This window comes from Dothidotthia symphoricarpi (genome assembly GCF_010015815.1).
Source record: "Dothidotthia symphoricarpi CBS 119687 unplaced genomic scaffold P153scaffold_4, whole genome shotgun sequence".
NCBI classification, from domain to species: Eukaryota; Fungi; Ascomycota; class Dothideomycetes; order Pleosporales; family Dothidotthiaceae; genus Dothidotthia; species Dothidotthia symphoricarpi.
The window spans coordinates 1,228,793-1,251,282 of NW_022985011.1; the positions used below are offsets into that span (position 1 = coordinate 1,228,793).

At 53.7% G+C, this 22,490-nt stretch overlaps 8 protein-coding genes and 1 non-coding gene across 9 annotated transcripts; 5 read left to right on the forward strand and 4 right to left on the reverse strand.

The window, feature by feature from the left end:
• Positions 1-152: 152 nt before the first annotated feature.
• Positions 153-1,834, reverse strand: P153DRAFT_284008 (uncharacterized protein; the record flags this gene model as incomplete). Its single annotated transcript, XM_033663297.1, has 2 exons — positions 153-1,592; positions 1,640-1,834. The coding sequence occupies 2 exons, from the start codon at positions 1,832-1,834 to the stop codon at positions 153-155; spliced, it is 1,635 nt and encodes a 544-aa protein (XP_033527317.1).
• A 617-nt stretch (positions 1,835-2,451) lies between these two features.
• Positions 2,452-3,632, forward strand: P153DRAFT_283446 (protein phosphatase methylesteras-like protein 1; the record flags this gene model as incomplete). Its single annotated transcript, XM_033663263.1, has 2 exons — positions 2,452-3,406; positions 3,466-3,632. 2 exons carry the CDS (start codon positions 2,452-2,454, stop codon positions 3,630-3,632), a joined length of 1,122 nt encoding a protein of 373 aa, XP_033527318.1.
• Positions 3,633-3,831: 199 nt separating this feature from the next.
• P153DRAFT_382556 (uncharacterized protein) lies at positions 3,832-4,817 on the reverse strand (the record flags this gene model as incomplete). Its single annotated transcript, XM_033670158.1, has 3 exons — positions 3,832-4,541; positions 4,592-4,748; positions 4,797-4,817. 3 exons carry the CDS (start codon positions 4,815-4,817, stop codon positions 3,832-3,834), a joined length of 888 nt encoding a protein of 295 aa, XP_033527319.1.
• A 170-nt stretch (positions 4,818-4,987) lies between these two features.
• Positions 4,988-9,027, forward strand: P153DRAFT_420818 (DUF726-domain-containing protein). The gene is made up of 3 exons (XM_033672267.1): positions 4,988-7,248; positions 7,300-7,702; positions 7,750-9,027. Exons 1-3 carry the CDS (start codon positions 5,101-5,103, stop codon positions 8,811-8,813), a joined length of 3,615 nt encoding a protein of 1,204 aa, XP_033527320.1. The 5' UTR covers positions 4,988-5,100; the 3' UTR covers positions 8,814-9,027.
• A 1,296-nt stretch (positions 9,028-10,323) lies between these two features.
• On the forward strand, positions 10,324-12,912 carry P153DRAFT_428952 (glycoside hydrolase family 17 protein). The gene is made up of 2 exons (XM_033672743.1): positions 10,324-10,841; positions 10,949-12,912. Exons 1-2 carry the CDS (start codon positions 10,688-10,690, stop codon positions 12,727-12,729), a joined length of 1,935 nt encoding a protein of 644 aa, XP_033527321.1. The 5' UTR covers positions 10,324-10,687; the 3' UTR covers positions 12,730-12,912.
• Positions 12,913-14,055: 1,143 nt separating this feature from the next.
• Positions 14,056-14,141, forward strand: P153DRAFT_t33. Its single transcript has one exon. It is a non-coding gene; the product is annotated as a tRNA-Ala (tRNA).
• A 439-nt stretch (positions 14,142-14,580) lies between these two features.
• Positions 14,581-16,477, reverse strand: P153DRAFT_354380 (glycoside hydrolase family 16 protein; the record flags this gene model as incomplete). The annotated part of the gene is made up of 3 exons (XM_033666502.1): positions 14,581-16,030; positions 16,084-16,294; positions 16,345-16,477. The coding sequence occupies 3 exons, from the start codon at positions 16,475-16,477 to the stop codon at positions 14,581-14,583; spliced, it is 1,794 nt and encodes a 597-aa protein (XP_033527322.1).
• Positions 16,478-17,281: 804 nt separating this feature from the next.
• Positions 17,282-18,674, reverse strand: P153DRAFT_382560 (thiolase; the record flags this gene model as incomplete). Its single annotated transcript, XM_033670159.1, has 5 exons — positions 17,282-17,797; positions 17,848-18,337; positions 18,383-18,455; positions 18,510-18,559; positions 18,610-18,674. 5 exons carry the CDS (start codon positions 18,672-18,674, stop codon positions 17,282-17,284), a joined length of 1,194 nt encoding a protein of 397 aa, XP_033527323.1.
• A 249-nt stretch (positions 18,675-18,923) lies between these two features.
• On the forward strand, positions 18,924-22,191 carry P153DRAFT_309769 (P-loop containing nucleoside triphosphate hydrolase protein). The gene is made up of 3 exons (XM_033664750.1): positions 18,924-18,967; positions 19,017-21,744; positions 21,801-22,191. Exons 1-3 carry the CDS (start codon positions 18,948-18,950, stop codon positions 22,044-22,046), a joined length of 2,994 nt encoding a protein of 997 aa, XP_033527324.1. The 5' UTR covers positions 18,924-18,947; the 3' UTR covers positions 22,047-22,191.
• Positions 22,192-22,490: the final 299 nt, after the last annotated feature.

The window sequence follows — 22,490 nt, forward strand, 5'->3', positions numbered from 1 at the left end:
ACCATTAATCGCAGGACGCTGGAACGAAAAAAGACATTAAAGACCTCCAGATATGTGCTAACGGAAAGACAACTCCAAAACACTACGCGCTCAAGAGTATGCGAAGAAAACGCACCCGACACCACAGCTCAACCCAATTTTCTTTTCACTGCTTACTTAGGCGTCTCGACCTTGGCAGAGAGCTTCACCAGCTGGTGCAGCCTCTTCTCCAAGACCATGCGACCGTCAAGCGTCTGCCACAACTGGTGGGGCGCCTTGTTGATAACGTCCCAACCGATCAGGTTGTCGGTCAACTTGGTGAGATCTTTCTGTTTGCGCTCCCACTCGGTGTCCCTCCTGCACGAGATACCTGAGCTCACAACCACAAGTGGGGTGTCAGAGCTCTGGATGTTCCTGGCGGCGCTGACCTCGTTCTTGGTGAGCGAGTCGGCGACGAGGTTCTCCTGGAGCTGTGCCTTGATCTGTTTACCGGACTGGTAGGCGTTGCGACCGTAGACGCGGTCCTCGCGAGTGCGACCCTTGAAGAGTGCACCAGCAAGACGGACGGTGCCGAGGGGTGAGATGATACCCCAAGCCCACAGGAGGAAACCACGTCCGGGGCTGGCAAGGCGGTGCAGGAGATCTTCGTGGAGCGGGTCGATGAGCATGATGCCAACAACTGATTTCAAGTTCCTTGAGCTGAAGATCCTGCTCACGATGCTTCCTGAACCGGCAGAAACAAGAATCCAGGGTCCCTCCTCGCCAGCTTTGGCGAGTGCCTCGGCGAGGGCGTCAGCAGACATACCAGCTGAGTGGGGAGAAGGCGCGTTATCAGAGAAAGCGTAGCCTGGGCGATCCCAGTAGCAGTATCTTGGGATGGTACCGTTCTTGTACGCCGCGTAAGCCCAGTGCTCGAGATCGTACTCCAAAGGCTCCTCGCCGGCTTCGAGAAGCATGGTGACGTCCTTGGTGCCGTTGTTGTAGGACACGTTGCCTACACATGCGAGGTGTACAGCGTACTTCTCACCGTCGACTAGGATTCGCTCGCCGTACATTTCGAGACTCGCGTCACGGGCGCGCATACCGAGAGTAGCGGTCATGAGGACAGCGATGACAATGAAGACAACAGTCAAGATAGTCGCGATCAAGACAGCAACCCACTCCTTGAGTGTGCGACGCGTCTCGGGACGGCCTGTAAGGCGCTCTTCTTCCTCTTTCTTACCCCAAGCCACGACGCGATCCGTCAGGACGCACCAGACAGCCATGACAACAGCCCACACCACCGAAGCGATGCCGACCCATCCTTCTTCGAGTCTGATGCCCGGAACTGCCACGATGATGATCATGTCAATTGCGAGAAGCAGCGCGATGATAGCCGTGGTAACGCGCAGTCCCTTGGCGGGAGTGATAAAGAAGATGATGGCAACAAGAAGATTGCCAAGGGTAAGACATGTGTAGGCGAAGTCGAAGAAGCCTGAGCCACGAGTGTGCAGTCCGGGTGGAGAGACAAAGATGGACACGAGCAGAAGCACCCACCACAAAAACGTGATGATGAGGAAGAAGACGGTGAAATAGCGCATGAAGCGCACAGACCAGAGGTTGTATGGGGATACCTAAACTTGTCAATGTTGGGGTCTGCTAGCGATAAAGGCGGACTTACAGCTGGGTCATCGGGGTCAAGATAGCCGTCTGCAGTTGGCGGTGGCCTGTTGGGACGGTCGAGCAGCCTGGTGCGCTCAGTGGGCTCGTAGCTCCTCCTGGAGGCACCATCTTCCTCTGGAATTGGGTGAGGAGGCTCGTCCGACAATCCATTGCCGTTAGGCGGATCGCTTCTTCCTTTCCACATGCTGCTCATTGCGTTTAGAGCTCGTGTGGAGCTGTAAACACGACAATAGGGTTGGTGATGGAGAGGATAAAACCTCGAGGGGGATGGAGACGAAGAAACGCGAGATTGAGCTGCGAGGGCTCGTGAAGAGAAAAGGCTGGTCGAGGGATATGCATTGATTTTGTTTGGAACTGCTGCGACGCTAACAACAACCATGACGTGAATCAACCTTTCGCTAGTTCCCGCCACGCATCATTGTTCGAGAGCTGTCGGAGGCCCCGAGCCAAGCCCGCGGCAAAACATAACGGGCGTGTGATATAGTTGTGTTTTGTTCCAGGCTCGCACGTCTTGCTCTTTACGATGGACTTCTTTCTCGCCTCAGACCGCTGTGAAGAGTATTCTCGTGCACTGAAGACTACGTCACCTCGATACGGCGTCTGACGCAGCTCGAACTTGCTGAGATGGATAACGATCTCTGATCCCTGTCGATCCACGACGACCCCACAGCACGTTTGTCGCCGCCTTACGACATGCCACTCCGATCCATACAATCTGATATGCAGTCTTGAGCTTGTGCATATTTCTAGATAAGTCGCAGCTAGGAACCGCCCCCCACCCATCCACAACACCGGGATACCAAATCGACCATGTCCGACCTGGCCAAACACTTTGCAAAAACAAAGCTCTCCGCGCTCCCCGCGCCCGATGAGCTCCCTGAATACGAGGACGAGGACTCCTCCTCAGCGTCCTCCATGTCCAGCACCGGCACCGTGATCCCATCCAACACACAACGCCCTGCGCCTGCAATACACTGGTCCGACTACTTCGCGCAGGAATTCTACCTTGAATGGAGCAGCCCAGATGGGGGGAAGGCAAAGTTCCACGTCTACTTCACTCCGCCCACGACCCCAAAAGTACCACTACTAGTCCTCCATCATGGCGCAGGGTCCTCGGCTATGAGTTTCGCGCTCATGGCACAAGAAGTAAAGAGATCAATGCCAGAGGTTGGCATCCTGGCCGTTGAAGCAAGGGAGCATGGAAGTGTAGTCTGGGACGCTTCCGGTACAATAAACACCACTCTTAGTATCGACGTCTTGAGCCAAGACCTCGCGTCCATGCTCCAACTTACGCAGGCAAAAGTGGGATGGCCCCAACTTCCCATGATCGTGTTGATTGGACATAGTCTCGGCGGCGCGGTGGTCACAGAAGTCGCAAGCAAGGGATTACTTGGAAATTCGCTGCTGGGATACGCCGTACTGGATGTCGTCGAGGGAAGCGCAATGGAGGCCTTGACGCACATGCAGGCCTATCTCCTCAGCAGGCCAAAGTCATTTGCGAGCTTAGATGCAGCAGTCGACTGGCACATTCGGTCGCGCACGCTGAGGAATTCCGAGTCTGCACGTGCAAGCGTGCCGAGCCTATTACTGCAAACCCCCGACGGACGGTGGGTGTGGAGGACTGATCTCTCGAGCACAGCATCCTACTGGGAGAACTGGTTCACAGGGATGAGCAGGAAGTTTCTCGACGGCAAGGGAGCAAAGCTACTGCTGCTCGCGGGGACAGATCGTCTGGACAAGGAATTGATGATTGGGCAGATGCAGGGTGTGTTGAATTTGTTCAGAGTTTCTGATATTGAGAGCGTGGTATCTAATGTAAAACAGGCAAATTCCAACTCCAGGTTTTCCCTGCTTCGGGCCATTTTCTTCATGAAGATCAGCCTGAGAAGACGGCTGATGTTGTCGTCGAGTTTGTGAGGCGCAACGATCGCAGTATGTTGGTGTTGCCGCCAAAGGTTTCGGATCTATTGAGGCAGGGCAAGAAGGTTTGACGGAGGCGTCCATACCAATCTCCCCGGGGACCATTGTCCAGAAACATTATATTCGGGCAATTTTCTGCACACGGGAAATATTCTACCCCAAGACATAACCAGTCCTTCCTCTCGCGACTTCGCAGGGAGACGGCATTTGTAGACTGGGAATCATAGACAGAGAAATCTGCTCAGAGCAGGATATGCTGTAGATGTGATCTCATGGAGAAGCAGCGTCTCCCTCCTCAGCAGCTGCAACGCCCTTGGGCTTGTGCTTGCGCTTCCTCTTGCGAGGCCCAGCACCTTCGTCATCTGGGATCGTTTCAGCGGGCGCATCTGTAGGATGCGATTCTTTCGCTTCAGAGGATTTAGCCTTCTTGGTAGAGCCAGATGGCGGCACATCCTGCTCCTTCTTCGTTTTCTTCACACTAAGTGGGTTAGGGCCCTTGGGTCCCTTCTGCCGTTTCTTCTTCTGCGCCCTCGCATCCTCTGTAGGCTCGCCTGTAATAGACTGTTCGCCCTCCCCTTCCTCTCCATCGCGTTTCCGCTTTTCTCCTGCATCTGGTTTCCGCTGCCCCTTGAGTCCCTGCTTAAATTTTGACTTTTCTTCCTGCTCGCGCAGCTGCTCCGTCGCATTCGCCATGGGCTCCATCAGGACGACCGACTTGGAGATGTATATCAGCGGCACACCGGCGATTCGGCGCATGTGCACGCGCACTTCGCGCTCGTTGGATGCGACAATGTACCGGTTCTTGTTGGTGTGGCTGCCCTTTGGATCGACAACCGACGACAGACATTCGAGCGAGGACAGGGGTGTTTCGAGCTCGTGGTGTCCGCAGCGACGGCGCTCGTATTCTTTCGCTTGGAGGATGAGGGTTTCGTTCTTGGGCTTTGCCAGGTAGAGGTGGCGCATGTCGCAGGTGGTGATCACTGCGCCGGGTTAGTTGGGGACAGGATTTGGCGGGCAGGGTGGCGCGTACTGGGCTTCACTTTTCCCTGCAGAAGTTTCTCGAGACGGCCCACGAGGTCGATTTTGAATTTGTAGGCATCTTGCAGGACCTGCGAGTCGAGGAGGACTTGGTAGGGTTCGCGGAACCCAAAGTTGAGCTCGTACTGGTGGAGCAGCTTCTTGTATGCCTGGGTGCTGTTAATTGCCGGTTGATGTATGCCTGAGGATGTGCATACCTTTGCGCGTTTGAGCTTCATCGTGACGTGTGCGTGAATGCGTGATTGAGAGGTGATTGAGTGGGGAAAAAGTTATGGCGAAGAAACCACGCTAGCGCGGACACTGCTAGCGCTTCGCATGCGCGTCGACCAGGGTACGCTGAATCGGCCGACGACCTCCGCTGCGGAACTCCATGGCCTCGGGGCACTAAGAGCTCTTGTACATAATTTCTGGATACACTCAAATCCCCGACAACACTCTCCGCACGCCTCCGCCTAGTAATTTCTTAGGAGATCCACCCAATGCGCTTACGTTAGTCCCATCATGACCAGCGACACCCCATCCGAACCCCCTACCACCGAGTCCAAACCCACCGAGGAACCGAACAAGGCCAAGGAGGAGGTCGAATACGATGATTTTGGGCTGCCTGTGAGAAAGCGACGGCCGAGGACGCCGGTCGTCGACTCGAGTGACGATGAGGGAGAATTCAAAGACGCAGTGACGGAGAAGGAGCGGGCATCAGGATTGGAGACAGAAAGCTCGAGTGCGGGGAAAGTGCAGGAAAATGCACCAGACAAGGCCGAGGTGAAGGAGAAGGGGGCTATACAGTCACAGGTCAACGGGAATGTGGAGAAGTCAATTGGGACCGGGCAGAAGGAGGACAGCGCTGGTGTGGCCGTTGAAGACGTTCAAGATGCTTTGGCAACCAGCCAACATCCGAATATTGCAACAGATGGCGACAAGATCTTGGATGAAAAGCGAAATGCTTCAGAGAACAACAAGCAACCTGAGCATGTGGAGGAACATAACCAGGTCGAGAAGCCGGTGAACACAGAGCAAGACGCACCAAGGAACAGCGTACAGGTTGAAGTCTCAGAACACAAGCACACGGCGTCGATTGCTTCACAAAAGCCCGTTATAAACGAATACTCGCACCAACAATTAGTCGCTGAACCACATCCTGAAGAAGTGGATAACAAGATTGACGACGACGAGTGGCAGACAATGCCAGCATATGCCCATTACGACATATACGACGATGATAATCGCCTCATTGCAAAAGAGAATCCAGACGAACTCGAGGACATGAGCGGCTATGCAAACGTTGGAGGCGCTGCGAAAGGCTACACCAGGGTCATCATGGACGACGATGCCGACTCACAGACCAGCATGGACGACAACACAGCATATCTCTTCAAGGAAAAGAGTACAGCGCTGAACGACGAAGACGAAGCATCACGCGATCCACTTACGCAGATGCAGACTACCAAGAATCTTCTCACAGAGGGACAACGAGTAGCATATGTTGGCTTGGTTCGGCTAGCTATGATCGAAATGGAGAGGAAACTTACCAGAATCGAGCGCAGCAAGGGCAACAAAAAGGCACTGGACATGCAGCTGGAAACAACCAGGATGTGGGCTCAGAAGATCATGGTTAGGTTGTACGGACATATGGATATCAACGCTTCTGAACAAATCATGATTGAGCAGTTGTCGGAACATGGCGTGGTGCCAGCAGATCTCACCCCAGCGCTGATGCAAAATGCTCGAGTGAAAAATCCCGCTGCGGAAGAGGCGGACTTGCCAAAGGACCAGGATTCTGCGAGGCCATCTGTCTCATCTCCGCGCGCTGATACCTCAGACGCGACACTCGAATCTTCGTCGACCTCGAGTCTAAACGATCCGTTACGATCACCACCTCCGCCTTACGATGAGCATCAAGAAAAAGACTACAACTATCCGGAGGTAAAGAGACCATCGCAGCTCCCAGACAGCAAGAACCTCGACATTGATCTCCGTTGGACTGTCTTGTGCGACCTGTTCCTAGTTCTCATCGCCGACTCTGTCTACGATTCGCGTTCAAGAGAGCTCTTCGAACTGGTCGGGAAGTTCCTCAGCGTCGACTGGCTAGAAATCTGCCGCTTCGAGAAACGTGTAACAGACGCACTGGAGATGCAGGAACAAGCAGACAAAGAGAACTGGAATGAAGACGAGCACATGCAAAATCGAGCAAAGCGATCGCGCAACAAGCGATTGGCGTTCATGGGTCTTGCGACTGTTGGTGGTGGACTGGTCATTGGCTTGTCCGCGGGCTTACTGGCTCCTCTCATCGGAGCTGGTCTTGCTGCAGGCTTCACAACTATTGGTGTGGCGGGGACGAGCAGTTTCCTTGCGGGCGCTGGAGGCGCTGCCATCATCACTTCGACGGGTGTTGTGACTGGTAGTACGGTCGGTGTCCGAGCTGCGAACAGACGAACGGGTGCTGTCAAAACGTTCGAGTACCGACCGCTTCATAATAATAAGAGGACTCATCTCATCATCACCTTGGCGGGATGGATGAACGGTAAAGTGGACGACGTCCGATTGCCGTACAGTACTGTGGATCCCGTCATGGGCGACATCTATTCGGTTCTTTGGGAGCCTGAAATGCTCAGGAGTATGGGTGCTACCATAAACATTCTTGCTACCGAAGTAAGTATCAACAGCACAATGTCGAGAGATAGCACGTTGACGGATCTATAGGCTCTCACACAAGGTCTCCAACAAGTGCTAGGCAGCACAATTCTGGCAACACTCATGGCCGCGATGACGCTCCCTCTCGCTTTGACGAAGCTTTCCTACCTCATCGATAACCCTTGGGTCGTCTCGCAAGCTCGAGCAGATATGGCTGGACTTATCCTTGCAGATTCACTTGCTGATCGCAACCTAGGGACAAGGCCTGTAACCCTCGTTGGCTTTTCGTTGGGCGCCAGGGTCATCTTCTCGTGCCTCAAGGAGTTGGCTAAACGTGGAGCTTATGGCCTGGTACAGAATGTGTACATGTTTGGCACACCTGTTGTTGCGAATTATGATGAGTATGTCAAAGCGAGGGCTGTCATTCCTGGAAGATTTGTCAACGGCTATGCCACCAACGACTGGATTCTGGGTAAGCCTTATATCTATCAATCCTTTTCGTTGCTTACACCCCAATAGGCTACCTCTTCCGCGCTACTAGCGGCGGCGTAATGCAAGTCGCGGGTCTCGCGCCCGTCCAAATCCCCACCATCGAAAACATCAACGTCACCGAACTTGTCCCAGGTCATATGGCCTACCGTGCGGCGATGCCCAAACTCCTCCGCGAAGCTGGGTGGGTCGTGGAAAGCGACGAGTTTACCGAAATTGAGGACCCCGATCCAGAGGACCACGAAAAACGACAACGTGAACTCATCAACGAAATCGAAGAAGCGCGCAAGGAACTTGAGAAGAAGGCTGCGGAAAAGGAAAAGAAAGGCGGGAAATTGAGTTGGTGGCGTAAGAAGAAGGGTGATAAGAAGGAGTGGGAAGTCTACGATGAACACAGTCAGAAGAGGGATGTGATTGACCGAGACGCGGATCCGGCAACCATTGCGCAGAGCCCGATCATGTTCGACATCGACGCGATTAGAAAGGAGGTTGCTGCTCTCGCTGCGGAGGGCGATGCGAAAACACAGGGTAAGGAGCCGGAGCAGGAATTTGAGATCAAAGAGATCAAGTCCACACTGCCGCCCATGAAGATCAACATCAGCACTTCAACCTCCAACCAAGCCCCACACCCCAACCTCAGGGAGACCAAGAGCTTCAACGATAGTCTGGGCTCGGCAGGCACCACGGCAGGGCCGCCTACCAACAACGGCACACACTTGACTCCGAACGGCCAAAGGAAACAGAGCTTCGACGAGTACGATGAATACGACGACCCCGACGCGGCGAATATGACCATGACGTTCGACTCCTCGTTCAAGGATCCATCGACGTCTCACAATCCCTCCTGGGACCGTCCCGCGCCTAGCAAAAACGCATGGGACACGCAACCGTCGTGGCACGATGACGCGCCGCCCGCAGAACGTCCGCCGCTCCGCTCAGCAAACACCATGCCGTTGTCAGGGAGCATGCAACCTGGTGCAAGTAGTGCGAGTGCAAGTGCGGGTGCGAGTGGCAATCCAGGGTACAACGCCTGGGCAGATGAATTCGACGACGATTTTGGCACGGAGAAGGAGGTGCAGATGAGTTTTATGTAACCCTGTGATTGGTAATAGTGGGTTCTTTTGCTGGCGTTAGCTGCTGCTGCTGTTGTTGGCTTGTGTGGGGTCGCATAGATGCGTTTTCAGCGTTGCATTTTCTGGGGTTTCATGCTTGGGCATTGGAATTGTGCTTCTGAGTGGATATGGCGATGACTGTGAGAGTGGTAGTTTAGGATAGCTGAAACATTAATATGGACTTGGTCTTGGCTGGTTCTACAGCATGGATGTGATCAAGGCGTGAATTTACGACATTATCCCATCGTGTGGTGGATTAGACCAGCGGATTTTTGGGCTAATCAGAGCGAGGCTTGGTATCGGTGAGTCGGCGTTTTGCACCCTCTCCCTCGGTCAACTGCAAAAGCAGGAAGTAAGCTACATCCTTTGTAACTACTACAAGCCGCAAAACTACACAATTGCAATTTATTAAACTACATGCAAGGTGTATACAGCTTAAAATTTAGGGACAAGATTCCTACACTAAACTTAGTTGTAGTTGTTAAGCTGTTGCATAATTTCGCTGCACCCTGGTTCCTGGTATTTTAATTGGTCGAGAGCCTCTGCACGAACTTTAAAGATTTTGAAGTTCTTAATATGTAGCGCTATAACGCGATTCTATTGGCTAAAAGTCCGCGGGTCTAATCCACCACACGATGGGATAAGATTGTTAGTTAATTCCCGTTCGCAGGCTAAACAGAACATTGTCATTGAAGCGCATGCAGAAGCATTTCGATCTTGATAGACTTGTGCAAATCTGAGCTTGGAAGAAGATCAGGCGTTCTGTCGAAATTTATTGTGGTTATTCTCATCTATCGAATCTGGCCTTTAACCCGGTCTCATGTGGGTATGTCACTCCTGCAGGAGCGGTGCATCTTAACAACCATGTGTCTATCCAAAAACACAACGTTATGCTTTGTTTTTGGTTTCACGTGGTATGCTCGTGGTCATGGCTGCAGATACCACCACGTTAACGGCGTAAGATACTCCATGTGTACAAAAGAAACGACAAGTTTCATGGCTTTTATGGAGGTGCGGTCACACCATATAGTCAGATTATGGTCAGGGCTCGCTTCGATCAGTAGCTGAGCTTTGTACCTACAAATAAAACTACTAGCCAATCACATAAGCGACTTTGAGCAGGGGACTGCTGTCGAAACTGAGCACGAGCCACTTCGTACCTGCATTGCAAGGCTGCAAAATATTACCGTTGGCAAGTTCCGAAGATGAGTCGTGTGGAACCTAGGCGTGTGATCGTCGAGGTGGTGTGGTGGAACGCGAAGCGATTCGGTGAGCCAGTCAACACCATTACAGATTGAGGATGCCTCGACTGCGACCAAGATGCTAACAGCACGCCATGATTTGCCCTTGATTTAAGCTTCAAGTGGTGGTTGCAGTCACTCGCTTGTGCGATGTTGTGCATCTGATTTACCCTAGCAGCATCAGGAGAGATTGACACTAACCTATAGTTAGTCGACCCTTGTATTACTACTAGTCGACATGACCGTGGTCTCCCTCAGAACACTCATTTCCTTACCGCACTGCCCCGCACATCATCACTCTAACGAGCGTTATTTTGCCGTGCAGGAGCGACGTTAAACCGTTTGCGTACCCGTATCGCCCAGAAGGTCCGGGACCCCTATCCTGCGCAACCATGCTCACGGGGGCCATGGCGAGGTTGATAAAAACAGCCTCGTTCCCCGCTCGCGGGCTTGTCTCTTCTTTTGCTACGCAAGTCCTTCGTACGCATCAATAGCCTTGTGATCAAGTTCTTTGGCCTTTGCGCCCCGTCGTTCATTCAATCTTTCATATCGCTTCACTCGTTCAGCGGTAGTAAATACAAAAAAACCAAGCCCTAGCCACAAGAGTCTACGACAATGAAGGCTTCAATCGTTGCTGCTTCGGCGGCCCTCGTCGGATCCGTTGCTGCTGCTCAGCACAATGGTCATGCTGGATTCCACGTGCGTCGTGGTGCATATGCGGAGACGGAGGACGTCTGCACGGTTTACACGACCGTGTATGTGACTGCATGTAGGTGATATTTTGTTTGAATGAAAAGAGTTGGGAAGAACATGATCCATGGATGAGGAAGAAAGACTCGGGGAAAACAAACTTTGTTCAAGGCTGACTCGAACCAGTGCCTCCCATGGCTGCCAACTCGACCGTCTACGAGCCATCTCAAGTCCCCCAGACCTCGTCGTCTTGCACTGAGGAGGAGACAACGTCCGTCTACACTCCCCCGACAGTGTACTCGACTGCTCAGTCACCTCCTGCTGCTCCCCAGAGTTCATCTTCCAGCCCTGCGGACACGACATCAGCCTACACCACTCCGGCTGTGTACTCGACTGTTCCTCAGACTTCTTCCTCTAGCATCGAGGAGACGTCATCAGTCTTTACTCCAGTGGTGTACTCGACTATTCCCTCCGCTCCTCCTGCTCCTCAGACCTCCACCACTCCCGAGGCCGAGACATCAGTCTACACTCCCCCCGCAGTGTACTCGACCGCTCAATCGCCTCCCCCTGCTGCCGAGACTTCCTCCACCTGCACTGAGGAGGAGACGTCGTCAGTTCTCACCCCTCCAGCAGTGTACTCGACCACCCAGTCGCCTCCTGCTCTTGAGACTTCGTCGACCACCCCTGAGGCCGAGACATCAATCTATACTCCCCCGGCTGTGTATTCGAGTGTCCAGTCACCCCCTGCTCCTGAAACCTCCTCCACCTGCACTGAGGAGACATCGTCAGTCTACACACCTCCTGTGGTGTACTCGACCAACGTGCCCGCGACCTCGAGCCAGGGCTACTCCCCTGCACCTGTACCGGAGTCTTCCAAGGTTGTCTACTCTTCCGTGCCTGTCGTAGCGTCAAGCTCTGCTCCTAAGCCTACTACGCCTGCCTACACTCCTGTCCCGGAGTCTTCCAAGATGGTCTACCCATCAGTGCCCGTTGTCGAGTCGTCTAAGCCCGTTTCCAAGTCTACCACCCCGGCATACACTCCTCAGCCATCCTCGAGCAAGGCTATCGCCACTCCCAGCTCCTCCAAGACATCGGAGACGTCCAAGCCCACTGGCAGCTACAGCGAAGGCGGCCGCATCGTGACCAACGGCGACAAATGGGCGATGACCTACACACCGTACGCGGCTGATGGTAACTGCAAGACCGCAGACGAGGTCAAGAGCGACATCAAGGTCATTGCCGATCTTGGTTTCACCACTATCCGCTCCTACAGCACCGACTGTGGCGTCTTCGAGAACGTCGTTCCCGAGTGCGAGAAGTACGGCCTGAAGGTCATCTACGGTGTCTTCCTCGATGCTGGAGGTAAGGGCGGCAAGGGCTGCTTCTCCGACTACGCCAACAAGCAAGTCACGGACATTGTGGAGAACGCGCCCAAGGCAGGCGTGGCCATGGTCATTGTCGGAAACGAGTGCATGTTCAAAGGCAACTGCCAGCCTGCGGAGCTCGCCTCGTACATCGACTACGTCCGCGAGCAGCTCACGGGCGCTGGTTTCCCCACAGACATCGCCATCACTACCACCGAGCCCGTCAACATCTGGCAGGAGATGGGCGCCGCGCTTTGCGATCACATCGACGTCTTCGCCTGCCAGGTCCACCCCTACTTCACGGCAACCATCTCTGCCGACATGGCTGGTGACTTTGCCGCCTCGCAGCTCGAGCTGGCCGCCAAGGTGTGCCCCGACGCCGCTAAGAAGGGCAAGTACATCTCCGAGATTGGATGGCCAAGCGCCGGTCTCAGCAACGGCCTGGCCATTGCCGGTGTCGACCAGCAGAAGGTAGCCATGAAGAAGATTATGGAGAAGGTTGGCTCTGAGGCTACCATCTTCTCCTTCAACGACGACCCGTGGAAGGTCCCCGGTGATCTTGGTGTGGAGCAGCACTTTGGCTGTGCTGATGTCTTGGCTTAAGCAGTTGCATGGGGAGGTAGAGAGAGTAATTGAACGATTGAGCTCTTGTGTTGGATGAAAGCTTCTAGATGGTCCGCCTCTGTACGATCAATACCGTAGCGCGTCTGTAGTCGTCTGTCGCTGCGTTGCTTGTTAGCGTTTCTATATGTCCATCTATCCATGTCTATAGCGCCGGCTCTCGGTAATTAATATTGTCTAATGTCTCACATATGGTTGTTTTCCCGACTTCATTTCGGCGTTCTGTGTCGTTCCCCTTGCATCTCTCGAGATATAGAAGAATCTGATGCAAAGCCCGGTTGGTTATTTATTCATGTCGGCAACATATGAATCGTGTGGCATCCTGGCAGTCCTTGTAAGTCATTAACAATAGACTAGAATATCGTGCCAACTCATCATCTCTCCTAGTAATTTCAAGTTAAGATGGATTCAAGTCAAGCGTGCTAGCTCTGTTAACAAGCCTGTCGATGACTGGTTCGCAAGGAACTATCCACTGTGAGGATGCGCACTTGATACACTGAGGTAATATAATATTGTGAACAACCAATCTGCTCGACACAGAAGCCAGACGTATGAGAGAAAATGAGCAGTGTTCAGGCAGATGTACATGGACTGCCATTTCTTTCCTTCGTCGAGCCTCGTCCAGGTCTTCTGTTTGGATCTTATCCTCGCTGCTGGCTTCTTCTTGGTTGCCGGTCAGTAATGAGAGAGAGCAAGTGAAAGAGGTGGAAAAGAAGTGTAGTGTATGCGTAGGCGTATACATAAAAGGTTCAAAGAAACCATACAAGCAAGCACGAATAAGTAGAAGAATACGCAGTCGTTAGGTATGCAGGACTAGCCGAGTATATGTAAGACATAAGAGCCATGTTACAAACATGCACTACTGAGCTTACGGATATCTCTCTTCAACCACAACGTCAAGCGTACGCTCCATCGAGAAGTATAGTAACAAAGACTCTCTTTGACGCGTTCGACTAACAACGACCACCCAAATACTCTTGAACCCTCCGACAATCCAGCTATCTAACAAACAAGCTGTCCTTCACTACTCCCACGCGAATCCCCGAGCCAAAAAGGAACACACCCATACGCTCTCCACGCTCTCATATCCACACCCCGCATCCACCCCCAAGCCCAGCACTCGTCCAGAATCACCTCGCCCATCCCGACCCCACCATAACCCCCCAATTCCCAAATCCCTCCTTTTTAGCTAGTTTCTGAACTTAGTAGAATCATGCTGTCTAAGCAATTTTGCCCAATTTTTTTTTTTTTCAAAAAACATTTTTGCTCAAACTCAGCATTCTTTCATCAGAAGAAAAACAGCTGGTGGGGCGCTTGGTCTAGGGGTATGATTTTCGCTTCGCATTGCCCAAAATGTCTGTGAAAGGTCGTGGGTTCAATTCCCACAGCGTCCAGTTCTTTTTGTTTTTTCTTTTTGCGCTTTCTCTATACATCGCTGTGTTGTCTTTTTTTTGTGTGTCGCGTTGGGGGACGGGAAACTGGCGTTGGATGGCGTTGAGTAGGTGGGTTTGCTTCGTCCTGCAGAGGGGAAGGAAGCAAAGGGGAGTGTCAAAGGTTGGAAGAAAATTGGGTGAACATCTACATGCAGATCTCTCGCGAGGCAAAAAGAAGAAGAAGGTGGAAGGCGTGAGTGAACATGTATATATATTCGAAGAAGAAGAAGAACACACACAACCACACCAAAACCTATATACCAAAGCACCAAACAACCAAGAACAGAAAAAAGCCGGGGTATCGCGCACACAACAAAACTCCCACCAATCCGATCCAATGCAATCCACCAAACCCTCACCCTCCTACTCCCCCACACAGACAGACAGACAGACAGAACACTCACGACCTCCCATGGTGCCGCGCAAAGCTCCTCCTCTGCTCTTTGATATGCCGCCTCATGCGCGCCTTGCTGGCTGGCGAACCTGTAGCCCCTGCCGCCGCGGGGACCGTGACATAGACTGTTTCGTAGACGATGTGGACGCCGCTGGGGACGAGGGCTTCGGCTATTTCCTGCGCGCTGGAGGGCTGGGGTGTGGTTTGTGCGGGGGAGGGGGTGGTGAGGGGGGTTGTTGAAGATAGGGCTGCTGATGAGGGGGTTGCTGAGGAGGGAGTTGGTGTCTCGGTCGACGCGGGTGGTGCGGCGGAGGCGGAGACAGAAGCGAGGGTTGTGGGTGTGGCGGGTGAGTCTAGGCCGGCTGTGGGCCATTGGAAGCCGGACATTCCGTCTGCGGGGACGGTGGCGACGTGTGTGTTGTCAGCCGAGTCTGTTGGAGCGACGGGTGTGGCTGGTGTGGTTGTGGGGAGCGGGACCGCTTTGGAAGTGGAGGCTGGCAGCTCGGAACTGGCTTCTGAGGTTGCAATGGGAACTTCAGCACTAGCTTTGGAGGTGGGGACCGGGACTGCGGAGATAGATTCAGATGTGGGAGCTGGGATATCGGAACTGGCCTTGGAAGATGAAGTTGTAGCTTGAGAAGCGGTCTTCGAAGTCGGAGTTGGGACCTTGGAAACAGTCTTCGAACTAGGAACCGGGACCACAGCCGTCGTCTTGGAATGATGCGGCTTACCCGACAAGGTGCTCTTGCTCGTCGGCGTGGGTACTGCAGACACGGACACGCTCGTAGGAACGGGGACCGATACCGAGATAGCAGCGCTCGCACTCGAGGACGTAGGCACCTCGGGCGTACTGTCATCCCCACTAGCCTTGTACACCTTCAAAGCGTTGACGGTCCAGTGCGCATCCACAAACGCCTCAGGGTTATTCTTCACATAATCATCGCACGTCGCCGCCTTCTTGCCACACGACCCTTTGTCCCAATCGACGCCCGCCCAATCTCCACAGAATGTGGTGTCGAAGACGATCTGATGGTCCTTGAACGTCTCTGCGATGTCACATCCGGCGGAGAACATGGCTGTCGGCTTGCCCCAACCGCTTGGGTCTGGGGCGTCGCCGAGAACATCCTCGGGGATGGAACCGCGTGGGAAAAAGTAGACGCTGATGGCATCGCTCGTCCATTCCGTGGCGTAGACACCGCCGTTGATAGCGTTGAGGCCAGCGCCATAGCTCGACGATGATTGGTCTTGGATGGAGCAGCCGACGTTCTTGTCTTGGTCGTCGGCATCAACATCGCAGTTTGATGTGGTGACATCGCCAGCAAAGAGAGCCTCGTTGGCGCTAACTCTGCATCCCGGGCCGGTGTGGAGTGTCACGCCATTATTTGTCTGGTCATTGACGCCCTCGAGAATGTCGATTTCGCCACTGTTGGGCCAGTCGGGGCCGACCATCCAGAATCTGTGAAAGTGTGAGTGGTTTGGGCAGAGTGTATGTGATGGGATGAGACGTACGCAGGCCATGTTCCGCAGCCAAAGGGCATGTGTGCTACATCGATAACCACGAGTCCATGGGTGTATGTCTTCTTGCTGTTAAGCCTCATACTCGGTCGTCCATCTGGTGTCACATTCTCGTTATCAACGCCCCATTGTACGGTTGAGGTTGTAGACGAGTTGATGAGGTTTGTCTGTCGCGCAGTCGCTTCATCGACGTACTTCACAAAGCCTTGTCATAGTCAGTATACTACAAGCGGTGAACGAGATCTGAAAGCATACCGCTCGTCGGATCCTCATCCGTGAAGAAGTCAAAAGCTCCATAAAAGTCGGTCATGTAGTCATCTTCCAGAACATAGCCAGCTATGCTCAGCTCAAAAAAGGCCGCAGCCGAAACGAGAGTGGAGAAACGCATCGTCAAGATGTAGTATGAAAGTAGCAAAAATGAATGACTGCGTCCTGCGCTTTCGAAAATGACGAAAAAAAAAACAGAGAAGAATGAAAAGGAAGACTCAATACCACAAGCTAGCGATGTACGCAGACACAATAGCAGAAACCTACCTATATACCATCCCTCTCCTATAGTCCGCGAGTACGCGGCTCAGTCGACTTGGGTTCCAGGCCTCGTTTCAACTCCCCATGATTCAATCTCCGCTATCATTAGGATCAAGGGCCTGCAGCCACCATTGAGGCCTCTAGACCAAGACCAAAAGCAGCAGACAAGGCTGGACGTCTGTTTGACTAACACTCAGTGTTTCAAGGACATTGGTGAACAGTGGCGGGTGAATCAGGTACCCGTGCTAAATGGACAGCGGATCCATACGTGGCCATGGGCTGCTTTCGCGCGTAGTTCGTTGCCGCGGGTGTGAAACGTGGAGTGGTTGAAGTCGTGGTGGGTGATTCGTCGAGGGTTCATGGTCGGCGCTTGCAGAGTCCGACATGAAACAGTTAGTTGTACCCTAATTCCAGTCACCCGCGGATGTTCATGTTTTATGCAAACATTTGTATCTTGCTTAAACAATTACAATTTCGCTTTGGGCTCTGTGTCTTGATCAGACATTCGTCTTTTAGTACGAACATCCACAAAAGTCTTACTTCTTCCGGAAGAGTATGTTGAAAAGTCTTCTTCCCCTAAACCGGAGCACTAATCACAAGGAATACCTATAATAGCTTTTACTAATCATCTCTCATTACACATGGTCACTGGCCAATCGGGTATCTACTGCAACGACTCAATGACAATGGCGGAAGCACCGCCACCACCATTGCAGATACCAGCGCATCCAATCTTGCCCTTCTTCTCCCTCAACACACTCAGGAGCGTGGTTGTGATCCTGGCGCCCGAAGCACCCAGGGCGTGACCGAGCGCAACCGCACCACCGTGGAGGTTTACTTTGTCCTCGCTGATGCCCAGAATCTTCATGTTGGAGAGGGCGACGACGCTAAAGGCCTCGTTGATCTCGAACGCGTCGACGGCGGACAGCTCGACGTTGGCGTGCTTCAGAGCCTTGGGCATGGCAAGAGCGGGGGCGGTGGTGAACTTGGAGGGGTTCTGCGCTGCGTCACCCCAACCGAGGATCTTGCCAATGGGCTTGAGGTTGTGGGCCTTGACGTAGGCTTCGGAGGCGAGGACGAGGGCAGCAGCGCCGTCGGAGAGTGGGGAGGCATTTGCGGCGGTGACGGTGCCGTCCTTCTTGAACGAAGAGCGCAGGGTGCGTGTCTTGGACTCGTTGAACTGGGTGGGTTAGTGCATGTTCAGCAGGCGGTGACAAGGAGTGGACTCACGTTCTTGGGCTCGTCATCGCGGTCGACAACAACAGGAGGCTTTCCGCGTCCTACAGGCACCTCGATGGGGGCAATCTCAGTCTTGAACAAGCCCGCCTCGTCGGCAGCAATGGCCTTCTTGTAGGAGCGGATGCAGTACTCGTCCTGGTCCTCACGGGTGAAGCCATAGTCGTTGGCGCACTCCTCGCCCTGCAGGCCCATGTGCTCCTTCTTGTAGGCGTCAGTGAGCCCATCCTTGAGCACACCGTCAACGAGCGACTGGTCACCAAACTTGGCGCCGTTCCTCATGTTGGGCAGGTAGTGGGGCGTGTTGGACATGCTCTCGGTGCCGGCAGCCACGACGACATCGGCATTGCCGGTGATGATGGTCTGCGCACCGCAAATCAGGGCCTTGATCGACGAGGCGCAGACCTTGTTGACGGTTGTAGCGATGGTCGACTCGGGCAGGCCGGCACCGATGGCACACTGACGGGCGGGGTTCTGGCCGAGACTGATCGTGTTGGTGGGTGTGCGATAAGGTGCATGGATGGCTTACTTTGCGGAGAGGACATTGCCCACGAAGACCTCTTGGACCTCTTCGGGCTTGATGCCTGAGCGCTCAACAGCAGCTAGAGCAGCATGTTAGCCCAGTTTGTATTTTTTATAAAAGCAGTCATACACACCCTTGATGGCGTGGGAGCCCAGCTGGACGGCACTCAGACTCGACAGGGAGCTGTGTGGTGGTCAGCAATCTGCTGCCCCTCCTCGGTGTCAAAAACATACCCCAAAAACATGCCCGTTGGCGTGCGGGCGGCCGAGATGATGTACACAGGGGGAAGGGACGACATTTTAGGATGGCTTGAGGGTGATTACACGTAGATCGGATGGATTGGAGATTTAGTATCCGAGAGAAGCAGACGGCGCCCTTTATGAAGTGTGATGGGATTCTCGACTTTGCGGCGATGCTCGCGCCTATCCCTGCATTAGACCAGGGTTCTCATCAAGTGCTGTTCACCGCCCTGGCGCTAGCCACTGTGCCAAGCCTTTGGGAACTTTTGCGGATAGCTTCGAGCGAGCTCTCCGCGCAGCATCGCCGCACTACTTTTACGCGTACCGCTGCCATGGACGACCTCTACGACGAGTGAGTTTCACACCTTCCCCGACACAACTACGCGACTGACCACCAACAGATTCGGAAACTTTATCGGCGAAGCAGAGTCCGACGACGATGTCCAGTCCAATGCCGACGCGGCCGATGCCTACGTGCTCGACGACGACGAGGAGGCCCCAGAGGATGATGACGCCAACGACCAGCAGCTGATGCAAGTCGACGAGGGGCCGTCCAACGCCGTAGTCCTCCACGAAGACAAGCAGTACTACCCTTCCGCGTCCGATGTGTACGGGCCCGATGTCGAGGTGCTGGTGCAGGAGGAGGACACGCAGTCGCTGGCCCAGCCCATCATCGCGCCCGTCGTGCAGAAGAAGTTCATTGCCCAGGAGACAGATCTGCCGCCGGTGCACCACTCGCGGGAACTGTTGACGGATCTGATGAACTTCCCCGACCAGATACGGAACATCGCCATTGCGGGTCACCTACACCACGGAAAGACAGCCTTTATGGATATGCTGGTCATGGAAACACACGACATCCAGGATCGCCTCGACCACAAGAAGGGACGAAAGCGGGAGGAGCAGCTGCGCTACACAGACGTACACGTGCTCGAGCGCGAACGAGGCCTGTCCATCAAGGCCGCACCCATGAGCTTGGTCCTGCAGAATACGAAGCTCAAGTCGCATCTTTTCAACATTCTCGACACCCCCGGACACGTAAACTTCGCGGACGAAGTGGCAGCCTCGTTGCGTTTGGTCGATGGCGTTGTTTTGGTTGTGGATGTTGTTGAGGGCGTGCAGGTCAACACAGAGCAGATTATCAAGCACGCGGTGCTGGAGGACTTGCCCTTGACGCTTGTTATCAACAAGATGGACCGTTTGATCCTGGAGCTGAAACTACCACCCAAGGACGCCTACTTCAAGATCAAGCACGTAATCGAGGAGGTCAACACTGTTATCGAGAACACCATTCCAGGTCGGGGCGAGAGCAGACGAGTAAGCCCTGAGAAAGGCAATGTCGCATTCGCCTGCACGAGCATGCGCTGGTGCTTCACAATCCAGTCCTTTGCCAAAATGTACGCCGACTTCTACCCTGGACCCTCGAGACTCCCAGGATTCGGTGTGCCGTTGAAGGGTCTGGACGTGGACAAGTTTGCCATGCGGCTGTGGGGCGATATCTTCTACAACCCAGGCAGTCGCAAGTTCAGTCGCAAGGGGCAGGAGGATGCTTCACAGCGGTCGTTTGTGCACTGGATTCTGGAGCCCGTTTACAAGATCTACTCTCACACGCTGAGTGAGAGCTCGGCCGACCTCAAGGACACTCTCGAGGCTTTGGGCATACGACTGAAGCCTTCAGAATACAAGACAGACGCGAAAGAGCTTATGCGGCTGGTGTGCCAACAGTACTTTGGCCCATCTCTAGGATTCGTCGATATGATCACACAACATGTTCCATCGCCTGCCGAAGGTGCGAAACGACTGCTCCAGCGACACTACACAGGACCCTTGGACTCGAAGACGGCCGAAGCTATGGAGAAGTGCGACCAGGACGGACCATTGGTCGTACACGTCACAAAGCTCTTCAACGCAACAGACGCGAAGTCATTCACTGCGCTTGGGCGAGTCATGAGCGGTATCGCCAAGTCCCCACAATCAGTCCGCGTGCTCGGCGAAGGCTACACGCTCGAAGACGAGGAAGACATGGTCGTTGCGACCGTGACAGATACATGGATAGCTCAGTCAAGATACAACATCCCTGTCAGCGGCGTTCCTGCAGGTAACTGGGTCTTACTGGGCGGCGTCGACAACTCGATAGTCAAGACTGCGACAATCGTTGCTTCCAAACTTCCTGACGATGAGGATGCCTATATTTTCCGACCCATCCGCCACTTCTTCGAGTCTGTTTTCAAAGTGGCCGTGGAACCCATCAACCCTTCTGAACTCCCCAAGATGTTGGACGGCCTTCGCAAGATCAACAAATCATACCCCCTCATCACAACAAAAGTCGAAGAATCAGGAGAGCACGTCGTACTCGGTACAGGCGAGTTGTACATGGATTGCGTGCTTCACGATCTGCGACGGTTATACGCCGACATGGAGATCAAGGTCTCAGATCCTGTGACCAGGTTCTGTGAAACTGTTGTTGAAATGTCCGCCATTAAATGCTATGCCCTTACACCAAACAAGAAGAACAAGCTCACCATGATCGCCGAGCCACTGGACCCGGGTATTGCAGAGGACATCGAAGCTGGGAAAGTCAACATCAAGGACCCTGTGCGCGTGGTCGGCAAGTTCTTCGAAGAGAACTACGGGTACGATCTGCTTGCATCGCGCAACATCTGGGCTTTCGGACCAGACGACATGGGTGCAAACATCCTGCAAAACGACACACTTCCCTCCGAGGTCGACACAAAGACTCTCCGCACAGTCCGCGATACCTTACGGCAAGGCTTCAGCTGGGCAACGCGCGAAGGTCCACTTTGCGAAGAACCCATCCGAAACACCAAGTTCCGCATCACGGACGTTGAGCTCGCACCCGAAGCCATCTTCCGCGGAGGCGGCCAGATCATCCCCACCAGTCGACGGGCATGCTACTCAAGTTTCCTGATGGCGAGTCCGAGATTGATGGAACCGGTCTACGCCTGCAGCATGACGGGTCCCGCAGACACCAAGAGCAGTCTCTACACAGTTCTTGCCCGAAGGCGAGGACACGTCCTGCAAGATGGTCCGATCGCCGGTACTCCGCTGTACAACGTGCGAGGTCTGATTCCGGTCATCGACTCCTTCGGTTTCGAGACCGATCTCAGGGTACGTTTATTTCCCGGTGTATTCACTCCACATGTCATCCACTAACACACTCGCAGATCCACACCCAAGGCCAAGTCTCCCTCTCCCTCGTCTTCGACCGCTGGTCCATCGTCCCCGGCGACCCGCTCGACAAGGACATCTCAACCCGCCCCCTCGAACCCGCCACAGCGCAACAACTCGCCAGAGATTTCGTGCTCAAGACGAGGCGGAGGAAGGGGCTTGCCGAAGACGTCACGATCAGCAAGTTCCTCGAACCAGAGCTGTTCAGGAGCTTGAAGGAGAGCGGCGTGCTTGACGGATAGATAGTGTGGAGGACTTCTTGTCAGAGACTTTGTATCATAGGCATTGGCGTCGTGAGGCGTGGATTGGGTGGCTCTTAAAAGTAGCGCGGAGATCTTGATGATTTGTGTGTATGGATGAATGAGTGAGAGTTGAAATATACCCATTGATTGTCAAAAAAACGTACTTGCTTCTGTCATGTGTCCGGGTCTTCTCTTCTCCGCACATTGCCAAGCCGTAATGGTATTGAATTGCGCGTATAAATACCTCCCCAACCCTCTCTTGTTCCCTCTATGTCCCCATCTACAAAACAAATCTTCTCTTTCACCATCCTCCAAAACGATTTTCGTTTTTTCATAAAACAACCATGCAGGAACCTCATGTGTCCTGTCCTGTCCTGTCCTTTCTATCTACATATCTATCGCTCCGAACACCAAAACGCAATGAGTAACTCGACATGTGCTCCT

What these genes read in the sequence shown, in the direction of transcription:
- P153DRAFT_420818 (XM_033672267.1), top strand. Translation starts at nt 5,101, where the DNA reads ATGACCAGCGACACCCCATCCGAACCCCCTACCACCGAGTCCAAACCC. An exon ending in TAAACATTCTTGCTACCGAA is followed by an intron (nt 7,249 to 7,299) that starts GTAAGTATCAAC and finishes ACGGATCTATAG; the next exon opens with GCTCTCACACAAGGTCTCCA. An exon ending in CACCAACGACTGGATTCTGG is followed by an intron (nt 7,703 to 7,749) that starts GTAAGCCTTATA and finishes ACACCCCAATAG; the next exon opens with GCTACCTCTTCCGCGCTACT.
- P153DRAFT_428952 (XM_033672743.1), top strand. Translation starts at nt 10,688, where the DNA reads ATGAAGGCTTCAATCGTTGCTGCTTCGGCGGCCCTCGTCGGATCCGTT. An exon ending in GACCGTGTATGTGACTGCAT is followed by an intron (nt 10,842 to 10,948) that starts GTAGGTGATATT and finishes GACTCGAACCAG; the next exon opens with TGCCTCCCATGGCTGCCAAC.
- P153DRAFT_309769 (XM_033664750.1), top strand. Translation starts at nt 18,948, where the DNA reads ATGGACGACCTCTACGACGA. An exon ending in ATGGACGACCTCTACGACGA is followed by an intron (nt 18,968 to 19,016) that starts GTGAGTTTCACA and finishes GACCACCAACAG; the next exon opens with ATTCGGAAACTTTATCGGCG. An exon ending in GTTTCGAGACCGATCTCAGG is followed by an intron (nt 21,745 to 21,800) that starts GTACGTTTATTT and finishes ACACACTCGCAG; the next exon opens with ATCCACACCCAAGGCCAAGT.